The 19,387-nt window shown below is 42.6% G+C and overlaps 1 protein-coding gene across 2 annotated transcripts in view; it reads left to right on the top strand.

Annotated features, from left to right (window-relative positions):
* Nucleotides 1-793: 793 nt before the first annotated feature.
* Nucleotides 794-19,387, top strand: part of rpgra (retinitis pigmentosa GTPase regulator a) — a 100,595-nt gene continuing 82,001 nt past the window's right edge. For both annotated transcript variants that reach the window (XM_072585117.1, XM_072585116.1), the window contains exons 1-3: nt 794-877; nt 10,086-10,211; nt 12,116-12,208. In XM_072585117.1, the coding sequence (XP_072441218.1) occupies nt 838-877; nt 10,086-10,211; nt 12,116-12,208 (259 nt within the window). In that variant the 5' untranslated portion in view covers nt 794-837. The remainder of the gene's footprint in view (nt 878-10,085; nt 10,212-12,115; nt 12,209-19,387) is intronic.

Here is a 19,387-nt window from a genome sequence, read left to right as displayed (position 1 = left end):
TTAGAATGGGGCTGGAAAAGCACAGCAGGTCAGGCAGCATCCGAGAAGCTGGAAAATCGACGTTTCGGGCAAAAGCCTGAAAGATTCTGACTGTCAATCTCTTTTATGCATCTCATAATTTTGTAGACTTCTATCAAGTCTCCCCTCAGCCTTCGCTACTCCAGAGAAAAGAATGAGAGTTTTGCTAGCGTCTCCTTCAAGCGCCTACCCTTTCATACAAGCAGCATCCTGGTAAACCTCTTCCGCGCCCTCTCCAAAACCTCCATATCCTTCCTCTAACGTGGCAACCAGAATTGAATGCAATACTGTAAGTGTGGCCTAAGCAAAGTCTTATAAAGATGCACAAGGTATTGCTAAAGTATTGATTAAAGTATTTGCTAAAACTCGCTATCAGAGCTACATCTCCTTCCAGTTCTGAAGAAATCGTACTGGACTTGAAAAGTCAACACTTGTTTTGTCCATAGGGGCTGCACTCTGCGTTTGTTCCAGCAACCTGCTGTACGTTTCCCTTATCTCAGCACTTAATTACTGATTATCCGAGTTCAGCCATTCCAGTTGCTACCCTCTACAGAAACCACAAAACAAAACAGACACTTACTCCCGCCTGTCACTCGCAAGGTTTTGGAGAGGCAGCAAAATTGGCAGCTGCGATCCCGGGTGTGACCTCTGAGCGGCGCTGGCGTCCCGGGCTGCTGCAGTTCAGCCGCGCGACCGCGCGGTGCCGCTGCCGAGGCGGGTCTTTGTTCGGTTGTCAATGGCAGGCCGGTTTGTTTACTTCCGGGTTGGTGCCCCGCCCCCGCGCCCTCCTCGCGAGCTCCGGAGCCAGTGGCTCGAGAAATGGCGGCGGAGCCCGAGCCCGAGGGAGAGGAGGTGCCGGGTGAGTGAGTGTTGGTGGGAGGCTGTCTGTCACACTGGGACATCAAAGCCCCGTGGGTGAAGAGTTATAGTGAAGTATCGGGGCAGGTTAGAGGGACCAGCTGGGATTACAGTCCAGAGTTTAGCGAGCGGCCGGGGATAGCTGGGGGAGGAGGGTGGTGGGGGAATTGGAGGGGATAGGGGATAGGGGATAGGGGAGACTGGAGGGAGATGGGGGAGACTGGAGGGAGATGGGGGAGACTGGAGGGAGATGGGGAGACTGGAGGGAGATGGGGGAGACTGGAGGGAGATGGGGGAGACTGGAGGGAGATGGGGGAGACTGGAGGGAGATGGGGAGACTGGAGGGAGATGGGGAGACTGGAGGGAGATGGGGGAATGGGGGAGACTGGAGGGAGATGGGGGAATGGAAGTAGATGGGGGGGTTGGAGGGAAATGGAATGGGGGGGTGGACTGGAGAGGAGGGTGAGATGTACTTCCAGCGTGAACCCTTTTTCATGCACTTCTGTTAAGTCATAGAATTTTGCAACGCAATTATCTGGAATTGGACCCTTACTCGATCTCTAGCCAATTGTTGATAAAGACTCAGCATAATTTGCTTGGTTTTGTGCTCTTGGCTTCTGATCCAAAAACACGTATGCTTTGTTAATTTGTCCTATTAGTTGTAAAATTTGTTTGAGAACCTCTTGATCTGTCTTTTCTCTTTTTATTTTGTAACATTTTGTTTTGCTCCTCTTCAATCTGTCTTCCAATTTGCATCCTTTCACACTTCTGCCATTCAGTATTCTTTGTCATGTGTTTACTCATTTGATCTGAAATGTCCTCAAGTCTTTCACTATTATCCTCATTTTACTCATCTATTGGACTCACCCTCTGCTTCCGGAACCCCATTCTAACTTCACAATTACTTAATGTCTCCCATGTTAACTGATGTGCAGCACTGTTTCTTCCCAAAGTCTTCTAAATCATCTACTCTCTCTATGCTGCAAGACTACTATTCCAGTACCTAGTGTTGTATTATCCAGAATTTCTTCAAATCAAACTTGGAAAAATTTAAGCCATAATCCACTGTCAAAGACTGTCGACCTGCCATGGATTTTACTCCCTATCCTGATCGTTGTCAGGCTTCATCAACCAATTTTTATCGTGGTTCCTGTTTGATTTTGAACTGTAGCCCCAGCTTCACATCCTTTCTATCAGAGGTTGCTTACTTTCACCTCTGTCTCTTTCCCAGTAATTTGTCACTAAAACTGCTGGGAGAAAGTGAGCTTTGCAGATGGTGGAGATCAAATTCCCAAAGTGTAGTGCTGGAAAAACACAGCCGATCAGGCAGCATCTGAGGAGCAGGAGAGTCGACGTTTTGGGCATAAGCCCTTCATCAGGACTGCTGTGCATTATGCCTTTGTCACTTGCAGATTTGACTGTTTTGATGCTTTCCTGGCCAGATTCCTATCCTACCCCTTAATTTTATCAATACATATGCTGTCATTTCAGCAGTGAGTCCTAGTTGACTATCAGCAATATCCCCACTGAGCTACATTGTCTTTTGACGTAAATGGAATTTGATGGGACCTTCCATGTAATTTCATTCCTCTATGTTATCTCTCTTTTCCATAACTGTAACCTTATTCAGCCTTACAACCCTGTCTTGGAGCAGTAAGGATTATTCACTTTGTGTTCACATTTCAGTGTGTTCTGTAATGATCCTTGCTCGAAAATTTGTTTTAGTATACATTAGACGAGGAGAGAATCAGTTGTGGATGCCTGGTCCCTCATAATTAAGCACTTTGCTATTTAGGCTTATGCATGATTAGTCATTAATTAAGCAAATCACTTTTGCAATCATATACATCCCAGAATGGGATCCTGAGACCGCAGAACGTAATGAGGACCTGCATCAGTTTAAGGCACTGCATATTTTTGTTGTTTTTCCTGAACTTGTTGTGACAAATTATTTGACAGGAAGAATATTTTCTACAGAATTTGACAAACGTATAAGATTGAATGAATGTTGATCTTAGTTTTTAGGTAGTTATGTAAAGTGGGAACAAATGTTAAACAAAATTCATCTTTGCAAAAGGCCAAGATTATCTTTCTTAGAATAGTTATTAATATTTTGCTTGTCATTGTTTTCTGTAAAATAGCAGTTTTGAAAGTATTCATTACTAAAAATACCTGAACCCTGCCTTACCTCCCCCTCTTCTGCCACACCCACAGAATTTATGTTACTCCATGGAATTCCCTCTCCTCAACTGTTGCATTAGCAGAAGTGTATATTTTCTGGAAATAAAGTGCATATTGTTCTATAGATTACACAGATACTAAAAATAAATGTTTGAAATGAGTACTCATTGTGACTAAGCTGACTGTGTTTCTAATTTATGATATTACAGTAGTCCCTTTTATTTCTATGCTAATAGGTAATGCTTATATCCACTTATTAACAACAATGGCACTATGTTAGTAGACATACAATGTTGTAAGTATTTAATGGCTATTAATAAACTTGGGTCATTACGAATGTCCAAATTAGGAGCAGGAGTAGGTCATTCGGCTGCTTGAGTCAGCTGCACCATTCATAGGTCAAACGTGAGCAAGAAGCCTGAGTTATCAACTATTGTTCCCTTTCAACTGATGAAGGGCTTATGTCCGAAATGTCGATTCTCCTGCTCCTCGGATGCAGCCTGACCTGCTGTCTCTTTCCAGCACCACACCCTTGACCCCTTCCAACTGCAGAATGATATTTCTCCATGTTGAATACTACTTAGTTGTAAATGAATGTACTCACTGAGCAGCTAGTTTATTTCCCTGTACTTTAGTAAGAATCATTTTCTTGTGAGCTAATAGTTTGAAAAATCGAAGATCTCTTTCCACCAATACACATGCACTGTTCACTTAACTCCCTAATTTGGGCAATTCTTAGCACTTTGCTGAAAGGTTGCAATCACAATATTGCCATTTGTATGGCATGCTAATATATTGGTTGAAGGGTGTTCTTGTGATGCCGTGGTAGTGTTTCTACTTCTGAGGCAGGAGGCCTAGGCATGCACCAGATATGTCATAACACATCTGAATAGATTGATTTCGGAAGGATATTGCAAAACTTGAAAGGGTTCAGAAAAGATTTACAGAGATGTTGCCAAGGTTGGAGAGTTTGAGCTGCAGGGAGAGGTTGAATAGGCTGGGGCTGTTTTCCCTGGAGTGTTGGAGGCTGAGGGATGACCTTATAGAAGTTCATAAAATCATGAGGGGCATAGATAGGATAAATAGATATGGTCTTTTCCCTAGGGTGTGGGAGTCCAGAACTAATGGGCATAGGTTTAGGGTGGGAGGGGAAAGATATATAAGGGACCCAGGGGGTAATGTTTTCATTCAGAGGGTTGGTGTGTGTATGGAATAAGCTGCCAGAGGAAGTGGTGGGGGCTGGTAAAATTACAACATTTAAAAGACATGCATGGGTATATGAATAGGAAGGGTTTAGATGGAAATGGGCCAAGTGCTGGCAAATGGGACTAGGTTAGGTTAGGATATCTAGCCTGACGAGTTGGACTGAAGGGTCTGTTTCAGTGCTATACACCTCTATGACTTTAAAAATAAGACAGCTGAGTTTGGTGCTCCCTTGTTTTTAACTTGTTTAGAGAAAAAAGAACTGGTTGATGTACTTGTTAATAAAATCAAGCAATAGTTAATAACTTGTGGTTGAGGATAACGTGAAGTCCTTGGTGTATAGGACTATTCCTATATTATATTATCTGGTATGAGTTTTTTTTAAAGAAAGAAAATACAGGTTAGCTTGTAACACAGGTTGTTAATCTAGCTGATGCAGAATGGTTGCTGTGTTTGCTTAACAACAGTGACTGCACTTCAAAGCAATTAAATGCCTGCTAAAAGCACATTGGGATGTTTCACTTGTGCTGAGCCTGCATGCAAACTTGGCTTTTTTTATCCCCCAGTGACAGAACTTTATTGGCATGTTCACATTCTACTGAAGAGAAATCAAAGATCCATGTATGCATTTTGTTGGCCAATATTGTTCTTTACCAATATGCACAGTTGAGCAACTGAAATCTTAATTCTGTTGATGGCAAATTTGTGGTCTACGACATTTTATTATAGCTTTCGCCTGAGCATCTGAGAAGGAATCCTATTCAAATTACCTTTCTCTTTAAAAGCATGATTTATCAAGTCTGATGCATCTATTATGGATTAAGGGGAAATTCTATATAGGGAGACAAAAAGGCAGTACGTATGATAGGTCCCGAAATTAGTCAGTAACTGCAATTTTAAGGTTACAGGATAATTTACTGTAAATGCATTTTTCATGGTTTGATCCTGGAACATTCTGCATCTGAAAGCAGTGTTAATTTTCACATTTATACTCACAATGCCAGCACTACTTTAGCATCAGTTCTCTTGACGTCATGATTGCTTATTGATCAGACTGTTTATTAAATATTCAGTACTCAATGTGCAGAAATTTACTCCTGTTAAATATTGAAATAACTGTAACGCTGTCATCTTCAGTCCTGACTGCAAACTTCAGTCACCTCAGGAGATCCAAACCATCATCTCCTAGACCGTACAATACCTCATAACTTCAGGGGATCTCCCACCGACACCTCCCACCCTCATAGTTCGGGAACCCCGCATCACCCGGTTCTACCACCTACCCAAGATCCACAAGCCTGACTACCCCGGCCGACCCATTGTCTCAGCCTGATCCTGCCTCACCAAATTTACCTCCACCTACCTTGAAACTGTCCTATTCCCCCGGTCCAAGAACTCCCCACATAGGTTCGGAACACCACCCACACCCTCCACCTCTTCCAAGACTTCCGTTTCCCTGGCCCCCCAATGCCTCATCTTCACCACGGACGTCCAGTGCCTCTACATCTCCATCTGCCACGACCAGGGCCTCCAAGCCCTCTGTTTCTTCCTCTCCCAGCATCCCCACCAGTACCCTTCCACTGACACTCTTATTTGTTTGACTGAACTGGTCCTCACCCTCAACAATTTCTCCTTCAAATCCACCCACTTCCCCCAGCTATGCCTGTCTCTTCTTCGGCTACGTAGAACAGTCCATCTTCCAGAGTTACACCGGCACCACACCCCATCTTTTCCTCCGCTACATTGATGACTGCAACAGCGTCACCTCATGCTCCCACGAGGTGGTCGACAGTTCATCAACTTCACCAACACATTCCACCCTGACCGTCAATTCACCTGGACCATCTCTGTCACTTCCCTACCCTTCCTGGACCTCTCCATCTCCATCAGTAACGACTGACTTTACAAACCCACCAACTCCCACAGCTACCCGGATTACATCTCCTCCCACCCTACCTCCTGCAAAAATGCTATCTGTATTCCCAATTCCTCTGCCTCCACCGCATTTGCTCCCAGGAGGACCAGTTCCAGACAGAACATACCAAATGGCCTCCTCCTTAAAAGACCGAAATTTCCCCCCCCCCCATGTGGTATCTCATCCATGTCCTGCACCTCTGCTCTTGAAACCCAACCCTCCAATGGCAACAAAGACAGAATCTCCCCCCCCCCCCCCCCCCACCAGTCCCCACCTTCCTTTTCACCAACCTCCGCGTAAATTGCGTCATCCGCCAGCATTTCTGCCACCTACAAGCAGACCCCACCACCAGGGATATATTTCCCTCCCCACCCCTATCCGCTTTCTGCAAACACCGTTCCCTCTGCGACTACCTGGTCAGGTTCACGCCCCCTAACAACCCACCATCCCCACCTGGCACCTTCCCTTGCCACTGCAGTAATTGCAAAACTTGTGCCCACACCTCCCTCCCTCACCTCTGTCCAAGGCCCCAAAGCAGCCTTCCACATCCATCAAAGTTTCACCTGCACTTCCACACTTGTCATTTATTGTATCCATTGCACTCAATGCGGTCTCCTCTACATTGGGGAGATTGGATGCCTTTTCGCAGAGCGCTTCAGAAAACGTTTCCAGGACACCTGCACTAATCAACCCCACCGCCCTGTGACCAAACATTTCAACTCCTCTGTCCCACTCTGCCGAGGACATGCAGGTCCTGGGCCTCGTCCACCGCCACTCCCTCACCACCCGATGCCTGGAGGAAGAACGCCTCCTTCCGCCTTGGGACCCTTCAACCCCATGGCATCAATGTAGACTTCACCAGTTTCCTCATTTCCCCTCCCTCCATCTTACCCCAGTTCCAACCTTCCAGCTCAGCACTGACCCCATGACCTGTCCCTCCTGTCCATCTTCCTTCCCACCTATCCAGTCCACCCTCCTCTCTGACCTATCATCTTCACCCCTACTTCGATCCATCTATTGCGCTCTCAGCTCCGCGCCCCCCCCCCCCCCCCCCCCCTGCCATTTATCTCTCCACCACCGAGGCTCCCAGCCTCATTCCTGATGAAGGGATCCTGCCTGAAATATTGATTCTCCTGCTGCCTGACCTGCTCCAGCACCACACACTCTCGACTCTGATTTCCAGCATCTGCAGACCTCACTTTCTCCTGCAAACTTCAGTCCATCACTGCTGACTTCATCCCTCTCCCTGACAACTGTCTGAGATGAAACCAGACTGATCATAACCTTGATGTCATATGCAAGCCTTCGATGCAATTCATAACGCAATTCCCTCTAATCAGTAAGATCACATATTTTCACCTTCACCTGAAGACTTTTTTCCAAAGGGTGACTGAACCTATTACAGACTTTTACATTGCATCCAAGCATGCACATTCTGTGTATAATGAAACTTACAGAAAATTAAATCTACATCTGTCTGCCTACAAATCATATGTTCTGTGCCATGAGTTTAAGTAACATTTTCCCTGTTAAATATTTAACATGGAAATGCTTTATAAATATTTATAATAGAAACCTGTAAGTAAATAGTTGTCATTGTCAGGGTTGCATGAACCAGTTGTTCAATGCAGCTGAGTTCAATCACCCAGTTGTGTTTTCTAACTGATCTTGAGCTCTGTCTGCTGCTTGTCATTTTTACTCCATTTCAGTTAAGCATTTCACTTTGAATTTATCAATTTAAATAGTTCATCACCCACCTCATTAGCCACCCGCTTATTCTCCTAGTAGGTTAAATTATTATGCCATGTTCTGTTGCTTGCTATTTCTGTTCCTACTTGACTCCTTGCTATTTCATTCAATTCTTGGATTGCCTGTTATTTTTAAAGCACACCACATGACACTGTTTTTACCTGTACCAATTAAATGCAGCTTGTGCTTTTAGCATCCAAGTATGAAGGTAAAAGCCATTGTCCATGGCAGTAAAAAACCAGAAGGTAACTAGGAAAATTGACAGTCAGGAAACAGAAGCACTGAAGAATTAGTCTGACAGTAGTTTATGGCCGGGAGCGAAGTGTGAGGTCGGCGCTGGCAAATGACTCCACTATAGAGTGAGGAACAGTGAGATTATTGTTTGGGAGAGGTGTTGGGGTGAATGAAATAGGATGTGAATATCTGGAGCAACAGTTTCTGAGAAACTAACGAGGAAAATGAAAGGGTCTGCAGAAGCCTCTACCATCTGGCTTCATGCTGCCTATTCATCCACTCTTTTTTCTAGGTTTTGATTCAGGTAGATGAATGGAAAAAAGAAAGAAATAGAGCTCATCATTAGTGAGACAAAAGACAGTAATATTTGGAGAAAGTAAGGGATGCAAGGCAAAGCAATAGATAAATTATGTAAACAGGAATGCAATGTTCAGAACCTATCCTTGCAAACTGTGCTTGAAAATTTTCTTCAGTTTTTTTTGCCTCAAGATCTCTAAATTTTCTGACTACTTGTTCACCGATCAATACTGGATGAGCAGAAGCTTCTCTCCAATAAATTTTTGGAAGACCAAAGCCTTTTGTCCTGAATCCAATTTCCATTTCATGGCCATTGACACTATCTCTCTCTGGAAACTGTTTAGGTCTGTTTGCAATCAAGGCAATTACATTAACTGCTGAGATGAACCACCAGCCTATACCTTCCGAAGAATGCCTATTCCTCCTCCACAGTATTGCCAGTTTCGCTGCTTCCTTCAGCTTATCTGCTGCTGCATTTTTCATCTTGGAGTTTACTGCTGGTGAACTTGTCTCTTACAATACACTCCTACTGGCCTCCTATCTTCAACCCTCATAAACATGAGGTCATCCATTACTCTGCTCCCATGTCCTAATTTGCACCAGTGCTTGCTTATTCATTATGCCTGTTCTCATTGTGCTAGTTGGCTCCCAACTGAACAATTCTATATGTTTTCTCTCAATGTTTTCATGTTTTAACTAAATAGGTTTAATGTATAGTTCAGACATCTTGGCCACCCATTGCATGCCACTGTGAATAGATGTTGGATAACAAGCACAGATTTTTAAAAAAATCTTGTTTTCTGTCAGCTTTGATATGTTCCCACATCCACCAATGCAAAGTCCATAGTTCTCACTGAATCTGCCATTCTATCAACAGTCAATATGCTTCTCCTCGACTATTATCAGGTCTTGTGTGAAGAAGGCATATAATATTCACTTATACTGCCGGGCACTTTTCTCAACCCACAGCTTTGAGCAACCTCCTGGGGCTCTCTCCTCATTGCTAGCTTTATTGTTAGCTTCCTCCTTTCTTCTGTTCAGGTCCTCGTTTCTTCAGCTCATGTCCTGTTGTGAAAGGTTATTAGAGAAGAAGGTAACAGATGGAATGGAAAAAAAGTATCTGTAACAGATATAGTTGAAAGGTGACAGAGACTTCTCAAAGAAGTTTAAAAAAGACAGACAGACGTTTAGATGGCAAGCTCAACCAAGCAGTTTTTCCAAAACGTTTAAACCATTTCTTGTGGCTTTGCATGGTAAGTGCTCACAAGCTTGACATTTGAATTGCAACAGCATTGAAATTTTCCTTGACTTTGAAAACCATCCTAACAACAAAAAGAACTTGACAATCAGCTTTACTGCTATCTTCCTGATCTCGCCCTTATTATCAAAGGCTGTCTCAAGCAGACCATTTCCAGTCAGTGGGCACAGCCATCACTCCAATGGTAATGCATATAAATGACAATCACAAAATTTAAGGAAGATAATAAAGTATAGGAACATCTTGGGCCATTAGTAGATCTTTTTAGATCCTAGTTGCTACTACTAATTTGTACATTTTGGAAAATTAATTCATTCCATTAAAGCACATTGATTAAAAACAAGTTGTTCATGTAATTTGTGTTATTTTCAGATTCTGGAGCTATTTTTACATTTGGTAAAAGCAAATTCTCAGACAATGTTCCCAGCAAGTTCTGGCTAAAAAATGACAAAGCTATCTCAATCAGTTGTGGGGATGAGCACACTGCGTTTGTAACTGGTAAGTCATTGGTTTCAATTTATTTATTTCCCTGACCACAAAGATGGGAAGAATTGCTTTGCATCAATCATTCAGTTAGTGCAACAGATATGGGTCACAGAAATAAAGCTAGATTTTGATGGCTGCAGCATTCTTTGTAAAAATAAAAATGCAGATGATGTTTCCAGATAAACAGTGCCCCAACAAAAGTTATTCTGAAAAAGAAAAGCTCATAGTGTAGGGGTAGCATATTGACTTGAAAAGAGGATTGGCAAGTTAACATGAAGCAGGGAATAGGCATATATGGGTCTTTTTCAGGCAGGCCAATTGTAATGAGCGGTGTGCCACTGGGATGAGTTCTTGGGCCTCATCTGTGTACAATTTATGTAGACTACTTGGATGAAGAAGTGGAAGGTACAGTTGCCAAATTTGCTGACTGCAGAAAGTTAGGTGTGAAAGTAAATGTGAAGAGGACATAAGGAGGCTACAAAATGATATATGCAGGTTAAGTAAGGGGGGGGCAAAGATCTGACAAATAGTGTCAAACGTGAAAATGTGAAATTGTTTACTTTGGCAGAAAGGATAAAAAAAGGCTATTATCTACATGGTAAGAGATTGAAGAGCTCTGAGATGCAGAGGATCTGGATGCCCTTGTACATGAATCACAAAAGTTCATCTGCAGGTATAGCAAATCCTAAGAAGCAAATCAAGTATTAACATTTATTGCAAGGGGAATTGAATACAGAAGTAGGGAGGTTATGCTTCAGTTATACAGGACATTGGTGAAACGATGTCTGGAGTACTGTGCACAGTACTGGCTACCTTATTTAAGGAAGTTTGTAAACACATTTGAAGCAGTTTAGAGAAGATTTACTAGTCCATCATCTGGAATGGGGTGTTGTCTTATGAAGAAAGGTTGGACAGGCTAGGCTTGTATTTGCTGCAGTTTGGAAGAGTAAGAAACAACTTCATTGAAGCATAGAGATCCAAAGGAGTTTTGACATGGTAGATGTGAAGATGCTTTCTGTTATGGGAGGACCTAGAACTAGGGTCTCTGTTTAAAAATCATGGTTCACCCATTTTAAAACAGTAATGAGGTGACTTTTTTTTCTGAGGTTTGAATCTTTGGAGTTCTCTTCCTGAGAAGGTGGTGGAAGGAGAGTCCTTGAATAGTTTAAAAGCAGAGGTAGATTCTTTTTAAACAAGAAAAATTATTTATCAGAGATCAACATGAATATGGATTTGAGGTTACAATTCGATCAGCCATGACTTTACTGAATGACTGAGCTGAAGGAAATGAATGGCTTTCTCCTTATAATTCATATGTTTGTATGCTCATGTACATTTGTTGAATATTTTATCCCAGGCTTCCACTAAGATTCGACCTTATTTTCAAAGAGATGATGTGTGTAGTTTTTTTTCTGGTTCTATTCTGAAGATAATTATATATCCTTTCAATATGACACTGCTTGCATTGATGAGATTGTGAGAGATTCCAGCCTTGGGTGACTGTCTGTGTGCAGTGTGCACGTTCTGCCCATGTCTGCGTAGGTTTCCTTCGCATGCTCCGGTTTCCTCGTACAGTCCAAAGATGTGCAGGTTAGGTGGATTGATCATGCTAAATTACCAATAATATCCAGGGTTGTGCAGGCTGCTTGCATTAGCCATGGGGGATGTGGGGTTATAGAGATAGGATAGGAAGATGGGTCTGGGTGGAATACTCTTTGGAGTGTTGATGAGGACTGGATAGACTGACTGGCCTGTTTCTACACTGTAGGGATTCTAAGAAAAGTAGATGGGCTTGTTTTGATGAACATCTGTTCAGATGACAAATACCTGGCTTTTCGCTTTTTCAATGTTTACAAAACAACAATGTCAAGTATGGCTTTCAGAAACACGTTCAAAAATATTTCTTTCTTTGACAGAAAATGGCAAGTTATATATCTTTGGGAGCAACAATTGGGGTCAACTAGGTTTAGGAACAAAGAACACTGTCAACAAGCCCACTTGTGTGAAAGGTAAATTCTTTTGTCCAGTCTTCTCTGTACAAGCATGGTATTCATGTTTCTGGATTCTGTAATTTTTAGTCATATATCTAATACATATGCTCTGTGAGTTTTGGTGTTTCCTTACAAATCCAGTGCCACTTTGATTTCACCAAATTTATTCTGACTTTATTTGGCTGCAGGCTGTTCAGTAATGCAAGATTTTGTAATATGAAAATAAGAATTCATGTTTAAATCAATGTTTTATATGCACGTATACTTTTCACACTACTTGTATTTCATCATTTTAAACTGCACCTGCCACAGCTATCATCAGTGACATGATGTAAGTATTAGTACGTCTTCGTTTTGTTAACATTTTTTAATAATTTCTCGAGAGATAATCCACTTTGGAAAAGCGCCATTATTAAAAATCCTCAATGTCAAGCAGACAAAATGGAGATAGGGTGACCGTTTTGTGGAATATCTCCACACAGTCTGCAAGTATGACTCTAATCTTCCAGTTGCTTTCGAGATCAATACACCATATTGGTCTAATGCTCAAAATTCTGTCTTAAGTCTTTTGCAGTATTTAGTGAAGCCCCATACAAGCTGGGGAAACAGCATCACATTTCTGTTTAGGTGCTTTACTGCCTTCTGAACTCAACATTGAGTTCAACAGTTACAGAACATGAACTCTGTCTTCCACTTTTTTGTATCCCCTGTCTCACTCTCCAACGTCTGTTTTTTCTTAGTTTTCCATTCAGTAGAACTTACCCATGTTCTGCCATTAACAACCTACTATGAGCATCTACTCAGATCCAGAATCTTTTCCCTACAATCATTCCCACTCATGTTCCAAATTGTTCAATGACACCTGTAATCTTTAATTTCCCCCACTTTCTAACTCTGTTTTGACCTTTCCTTCTCTTTCATTTCTTCCTCTCAATATTTTTCTATAGAAAATCCCATCACTTTTCCATCTCTCTTTTAGTTCTGAAGAAGAGTCATATTGAATCTGTGCATAGAGAAACACTGATAATGTTTTAAATTCAACATGAAACATAAGATCCATTTCTTAAACGTTTGGACTTCCAACCAAACTCATGATTTGCGGTTCCCATTAATTGCATGTTTAAGTACTCTTTATAAGCCTATGGCACCTGATTTCAGTTTTTAAGAACCATTGTGAAATTTGGAATAAATGATAGATAAAAACCCCATTTCTAACACTTTCATGTGCTTGGAATTCTTTCGGGTACTTTTGAGTCAATGAATTGCTTAATTAGGATGAGGGATTCAGCAGCAGATAAATGAAAGCAGGAACAAAGTCGGGCCTGGTGGAAATAGGCAATCATGTGCTAATGTAATTACGTGATCAGAAGTTCATCTCTGGGTCGAATGCATTAGCAAGCTGACTGGTGTGATCTAGTCTGTTTCAACCCAGAGCATTTGCAAGGAAGAAGAATGGAGTTGATGGTTGGGAATGAAGTTTGTGGCAGAAACCTAAGGTTGAAGAAAAGATATTCGTTTAGTATTATAAATTTTACGAGAATGTAATTGAGACTTTTCAGGGCATGCAGGGGCTTTGAAGTGATGAATAACTAATAAGAGTAAGCATATATGAATATTTGTTTCAATGATGTAATTGCTCTGGATTTGGTGTGCTCGCTGAGCTGGAAGGTTCATTTTCAGACGTTGCATCACCAGTGACATCTTCAGTGAGCCTCTGGACGAAACACTACTGATGATTCCTGCATTCTATTTATATGTTTGGTTTAGAGTCATAGAGATGTACAGCATGGACACAGACCCTTTGGTCCAACTCATCCATGCTAACCAGATATCCCAACCCAATCTCGTCCCACCTGCCAGCACCCAGTCTATATCCCTCCAAACCCTTCCTATTCACATACCCATCCAGATGCCTTTTAAATGTTGCAATTGTACTAGCCTCCACCACTTCCTCTGGCAGCTTATTCCATACACGTATACCACCCTCTGAGTGAAAAAGTTGCCCCTTCAGTCTCTTTTATATCTTTCCCCTCTCACCCTACATCTATGCCCTCTAGTTCTAGACTACCCCACCCCAGGGAAAAAGACCTTTTCTATTTACCCTATCCATGCCCCTCATGATTTTATCAACCTCTATAAGGTTACCCCTCAGTTTCCAATGCTCCAGGGAAAACAGCCCGAGCCTATTCAACTTCTCCCTATAGCTCAAACCCTCCAACCCTGGCAACATCCTTGTCAATCTTTTCTGAACCCATTCATGTTTCACAGCATCTTTCCGATAGGAAGGAGACAAGAATTGCATGCAATATTCCAACAGTGGCCTAACCAATGTCCTGTACAGCCACAATATGACCTCCCAATTCCTGTACTCAATTCTCTGACCAATAAAGGAAAGCATACCAAGCGCCACCTTCACTGTCCTGTCTACCTCCGACTCCACTTTGAAGGAGCTATGAACCTGCTCTCCAAGGTCTCTTTGTTCAGCAACACTCCCGAAGACCTTACTATTAAGTGTATAAGTCCTGGTAAGATTTGCTTTCCCAAAATGCAGCACCTCGCATTTATCTAAAATAACCTCCATCTGCCACTTCTCAGCCCATTGGCCCATCTGATCAAGATCCTGTTGTAATCTGAGGTAACCTTCCTTGTCCACCAAATCTCTAATTTTGGTGTCATCAGCAAACTTACTAACTATAGCTTTTATGCACACATCCAAATCATTAAATAAATGATGAAAAGTAGTGGATCCAGCACCAATCCTTGTGGCACTCCACTGGTCACAGGCCTCCGGTCTGAAAAACAACCCTCCACCACCACCCTCTGTCTTCTACCTTGAAGCCAATTCTGTATCCAAATGACAATTTCTCCCTGTATTCCATAAGCTCTAACCTTGCTAACCAGTCTCCCAAGGGAACACCTGACTGAAGTCCGTATAGATCACATCTACCGCTCTGCCCTCATCAATCCTCTTTGTTACTTCTTCAAAAAACTCAATCAAGTTTGTGAGACATGATTTCCCACGCACAAAGCCATGTTGACTATCCCGAATCAGTCCTTTCCTTTCCAAATACATGTACATCCTGTCCCTCGGGATTACCTCCAACAACTTGCCCACCACTGATGTCAGGCTCACTGGTCTATAGTTCCCAGGCTTGTCCTTACCACCTTTCTTAAACAGTGGCACCACGTTAGCCAACCTCCAGTCTTCCGGCATCTCACCTGAGACTATCGATGATACAAATATCTCAGTAAGAGGCCCAGCAATCACTTCCCTAACTTCTCACAGAGTTCTGGGTACACCTTATAAGGTCCTGGGGATTTATCAACTTTTGTGCATTTCAAGACATCCAGCACTTCCTCCTCTGTAATATGGACAGTTTTCAAGCTGTCACCATCTATTTTCCCTACATTCTATGGCTTCCATATCCTTTTCCACAGTAAATACTGATGCAAAATACTCGTTTAGTATCTGCTGCATCTATAGGTTCCACAAAAAGGCCGCCTTACTGGTCTTTGAGGGGCTCTATTCTCTCCTTAGTTACCCTTTTGTCCTTAATGTATTTGTAAAAATCTTTTGGATTCTCCTTAACTCTATTTGCCAAAGCTATCTTATTGTCCCCATTTTGCTCTCCTGATTTCCCTCTTAAGTATACTCCTACTGCCTTTATACTCTAAGGATTCACTCGATCTATCCTGTCTATACCTGACATATGTTTCTTCCTTTTTCTTAACCAAACCCTCAATTTCTTTAGTCATCCAGCATTCCCTATACCGACCAGCCTTTCTTTTCACCCTAACAGGAATATACTTTCTCTGGATTCTTGTTATCTCATTTCTGAAGGCTTCTCATTTTCCAGCCACACCTTTACCTGCGAACATCTGCCCCCAATCAGCTTTTGAAAGTTCTTGCCTACTATCATCAAAATTGGCCTTTCTCCCTTCTTCAACTTTTAGATCTGGTCTATCCTTTTCCATCACTACTTTAAAACTAATAGAATTATGGTCGCTGGCCCCAAAGTGCTTCCCCACTGACACCTCAGTCACCTGCCCTGCCTTATTTTCTAAGGGTAGGCCAGGTTTTGCACCTTCTCTAGTAGGTACATCCACATACTGAAACAGAAAGTTTTCTTGTACATGCTTAACAAATTCCTCTCCATCTAAACCCTTAACACTATGGCAGTCCCAGTCTATGTTTGGAAAGTTAAAATCCCCTACCATAACCACCCTATTCTTCTTACAGATAACTGAGATCTCCTTACAAGTTTGTTTCTCAATTTCCCTCTGACTATTAGGGGGTCTATAATACAATCCCAGTTAGGTGATCATCCCTTTCTTATTTCTCAGTTCCACCTTTCTTATTTCTCAGTTATTTCTCAGGGAGATTACACAGAGTTAGGCAGGAATTAAAAAAAAGAGGTACTCTAGAGTGGTAATATCTGGATTACTCCCGGTACTACAAGCTAGTGAGGGCAGGAAAAGGAGGATAGAGCAGATGAATGCATGGCTGAGGAGCTGGTATACGGGAGAAGGATTCACATTTTTGGATCATTGGAAGCTCCTTTGGGGTAGACGTGTACAAGAAGGACGGATCACACCTAAATTGGAAGGGGACTACTATACTGGCAAGGACATTTGCTAGAGCTGCTCAGAAGGTTTTAAACTAGTAAGGTTGGGGGGGGAGGGTGAGTGCCAGGGAGATAGTGAGAAAAGATTTCAATCTGAGACTGGTCCAGTTGGGACAAAGCAGAGAACTAGGTAGGACTGATAAATTAAACTGCATTTATTTCAATGCAAGGGGCCTAATGGGGAAGACAGATGAACTCAAAGCATGGTTAGCAACACAGGACTAGAATATCACAGCAGTTACAGAAACATAGCTCAATGATGGACAGGACTGACAGCTTAATGTTCCAGGATACAAATGCTACAGGAAGGACAGAAAGGGAGGCAAGAGAGGAGGGGGAGTGGCATTTTTGATAAGGGATAGCATTACAGCTGTACTGAGGGAGGATATTCCTCGAAATACATCCAGGGAAGTTATTTGGATGGAACTTTGGGAAAAAAAAAGTCAAAACAACAGCAGTTTTAAAAGAGAGAAGAACAGACAAAGGAAGCACATGGTGAGGTCAGTGCAGGAGAGAGAAAGAAACTGACACCACAGTGTACCTGCACAATACTGCCTTTGCTGTTTGAATTCATGTATTGCTGGACATTGGAGTGTGTCTGGGAAAATTAACAAGCAGTGAAACTCACAACTGATCTTGGGGTTTGGGTGAAGTTCACAGCACAGAATCAGATAAGTGTATTGTTTTAAGTGTGGCCTACAGAAAGTCTGCAGTAGTGAGTAGAGTGGGTACTTTCTTGATTATATGTTTTTTGAGATATGTCTCTTGATTAAAATATAAGCCATAACTATTAATTTAACCTGGAGTAGTGTTTTGTAGAGGAATAAGACAGTGTTATTTTCTGGGTCTGTAGATTGTGACGGAGCTAATATGGCCTTTAGCAGAGTGATATGTGCTTCTTGTCAGATGTGGGAGTTTAAAGAGAGTGTAAGGGTTACTGAGGATTATATCTGCAATAAATGCTGTTGCTTGCAAATCTTATCAGATCGAATGGATCGGTTGGAGAGACAGCTAGAAGCAATGAGGAATATGCAACAGCAACAGCATGTGATGGACGGCAGTTATAGGAAGGGGGAAAAGTCTCACATACAGTCACATAGATGGGTTAACTCCAGGAAAGGTAAGAGAGGTAGGCAGCTAGTGCAGGATTCTTCTGCGGCTATCCCCATTTCAAACAAGAATGTTGATATTGAGACTGGTTCTAATGCAATGAGGGGTAGGTCGAGTTCCAATGGATCAATTGTTTTAGGGGATTCTCTAGTCTGAGGTACAGACAGACGTTTTTGTGGCTAGCAGCAAAAAATCAGAATGTTGTGTTGCTTCCCTGGTGCCAGGATTAAGGATGTCTCAGAGGGTGCAGAATGTTCTCACGGGGGAAAGGGGCCAGCAAAAGGTCGTTGTACACGCTGGAACCAACGACATAGGAAGGGAAAAGTTTGAGATTCTGAAGGGAAATTACAGAGAGTTAGGCAGAAATTTGAAAAGGAGGTCCTCGAGAGTAGTAATATCTGGAATACTCCCGGTGCTACGAGCTAGTGAGGGCAGGAATAGGAGGATAGAGCAGGTGAATACATGGCTGAGGAGTTGGTGTATGGGAGAAGGATTCACATTTTTAGATCATTAGAATCTCTTTTGGGGTAGAAGTGACCTGTACAAGAAGGATGGATCACACCTAAATTGGAAGGGGACTAATCTGCTGGCAGGGAGATTTGCTAGAGCTGCCTGGGAGGATTTAAACTAGTACGTTTGGGGGGGTGGGGGGGGGTGGGGGGGGGTTGGGGGGGGCGGTGGTGGGGTGGGGTGGGGGGGAGGGGGGTTGGGCGATGGTGGTGGGGGGCGGTTGTGGGACCCAGGAAGATAGTGAGGAAAGATTTTAATCTGCAACAGTTGAGAACAGAAGCGACTCAAACAGTCAGGGCAGGCAGGGACAACGTTGGACTAATAAATTAAACTACATTTATTTCAATGCAAGGGGCCTAACAGGGAAGGCAGCTGAACTCGGGGCATGATTAGGAACATGGGACTGGGGTATCATAGCAATTACAGAAACATGGCTCAGGGATGGGCAAGACTGGCAGCTGAATGTTCCAGGATACAAATGCTACAGGAAGGATAGAAAGGGAGGCAAGAGAGGAGGGGGAGGGCATTTTTGATAAAAGATAGCATTACAGCTGTGCTGAGTGAGGATATTCCTCGAAATACATCCAGGGAAGTTATTCGGATGGAACTGAGAAATAAGATAGGGATGCTCTCCTTATTGAGATTGTATTATAGACCCCCTAATAGTCAGAGGGAAGTTGAGAAACAAACTTGTAAGGAGATCTCAGCTATCTGTAAGGATAATAGGGTGGTTATGGATTTTAACTTTACAAACATAGGCTGGGACTGCCATAGTGTTGAGAGTTTGGATGGAGAGGAATTTGTTAAGCATGTACAAGAAAACTTTCTGTTTCAGTATGTGGATGTACCTACTAGAGAAGGTGCAAAACCTGGCCTACCCTTAGAAAATAAGGCAGGGCAGGTGACTGAGGTGTCAGTGGGGAAGCACTTTGGGGCCAGCGACCATAATTCT

Source organism: Chiloscyllium punctatum, chromosome 15, assembly GCF_047496795.1.
Source record: "Chiloscyllium punctatum isolate Juve2018m chromosome 15, sChiPun1.3, whole genome shotgun sequence".
In the NCBI taxonomy this organism is placed as follows: Eukaryota; Metazoa; Chordata; class Chondrichthyes; order Orectolobiformes; family Hemiscylliidae; genus Chiloscyllium; species Chiloscyllium punctatum.
The sequence above is the reverse complement of the archived record's forward strand: the minus strand, read 5'-3'. Positions and strand labels throughout refer to the sequence as shown.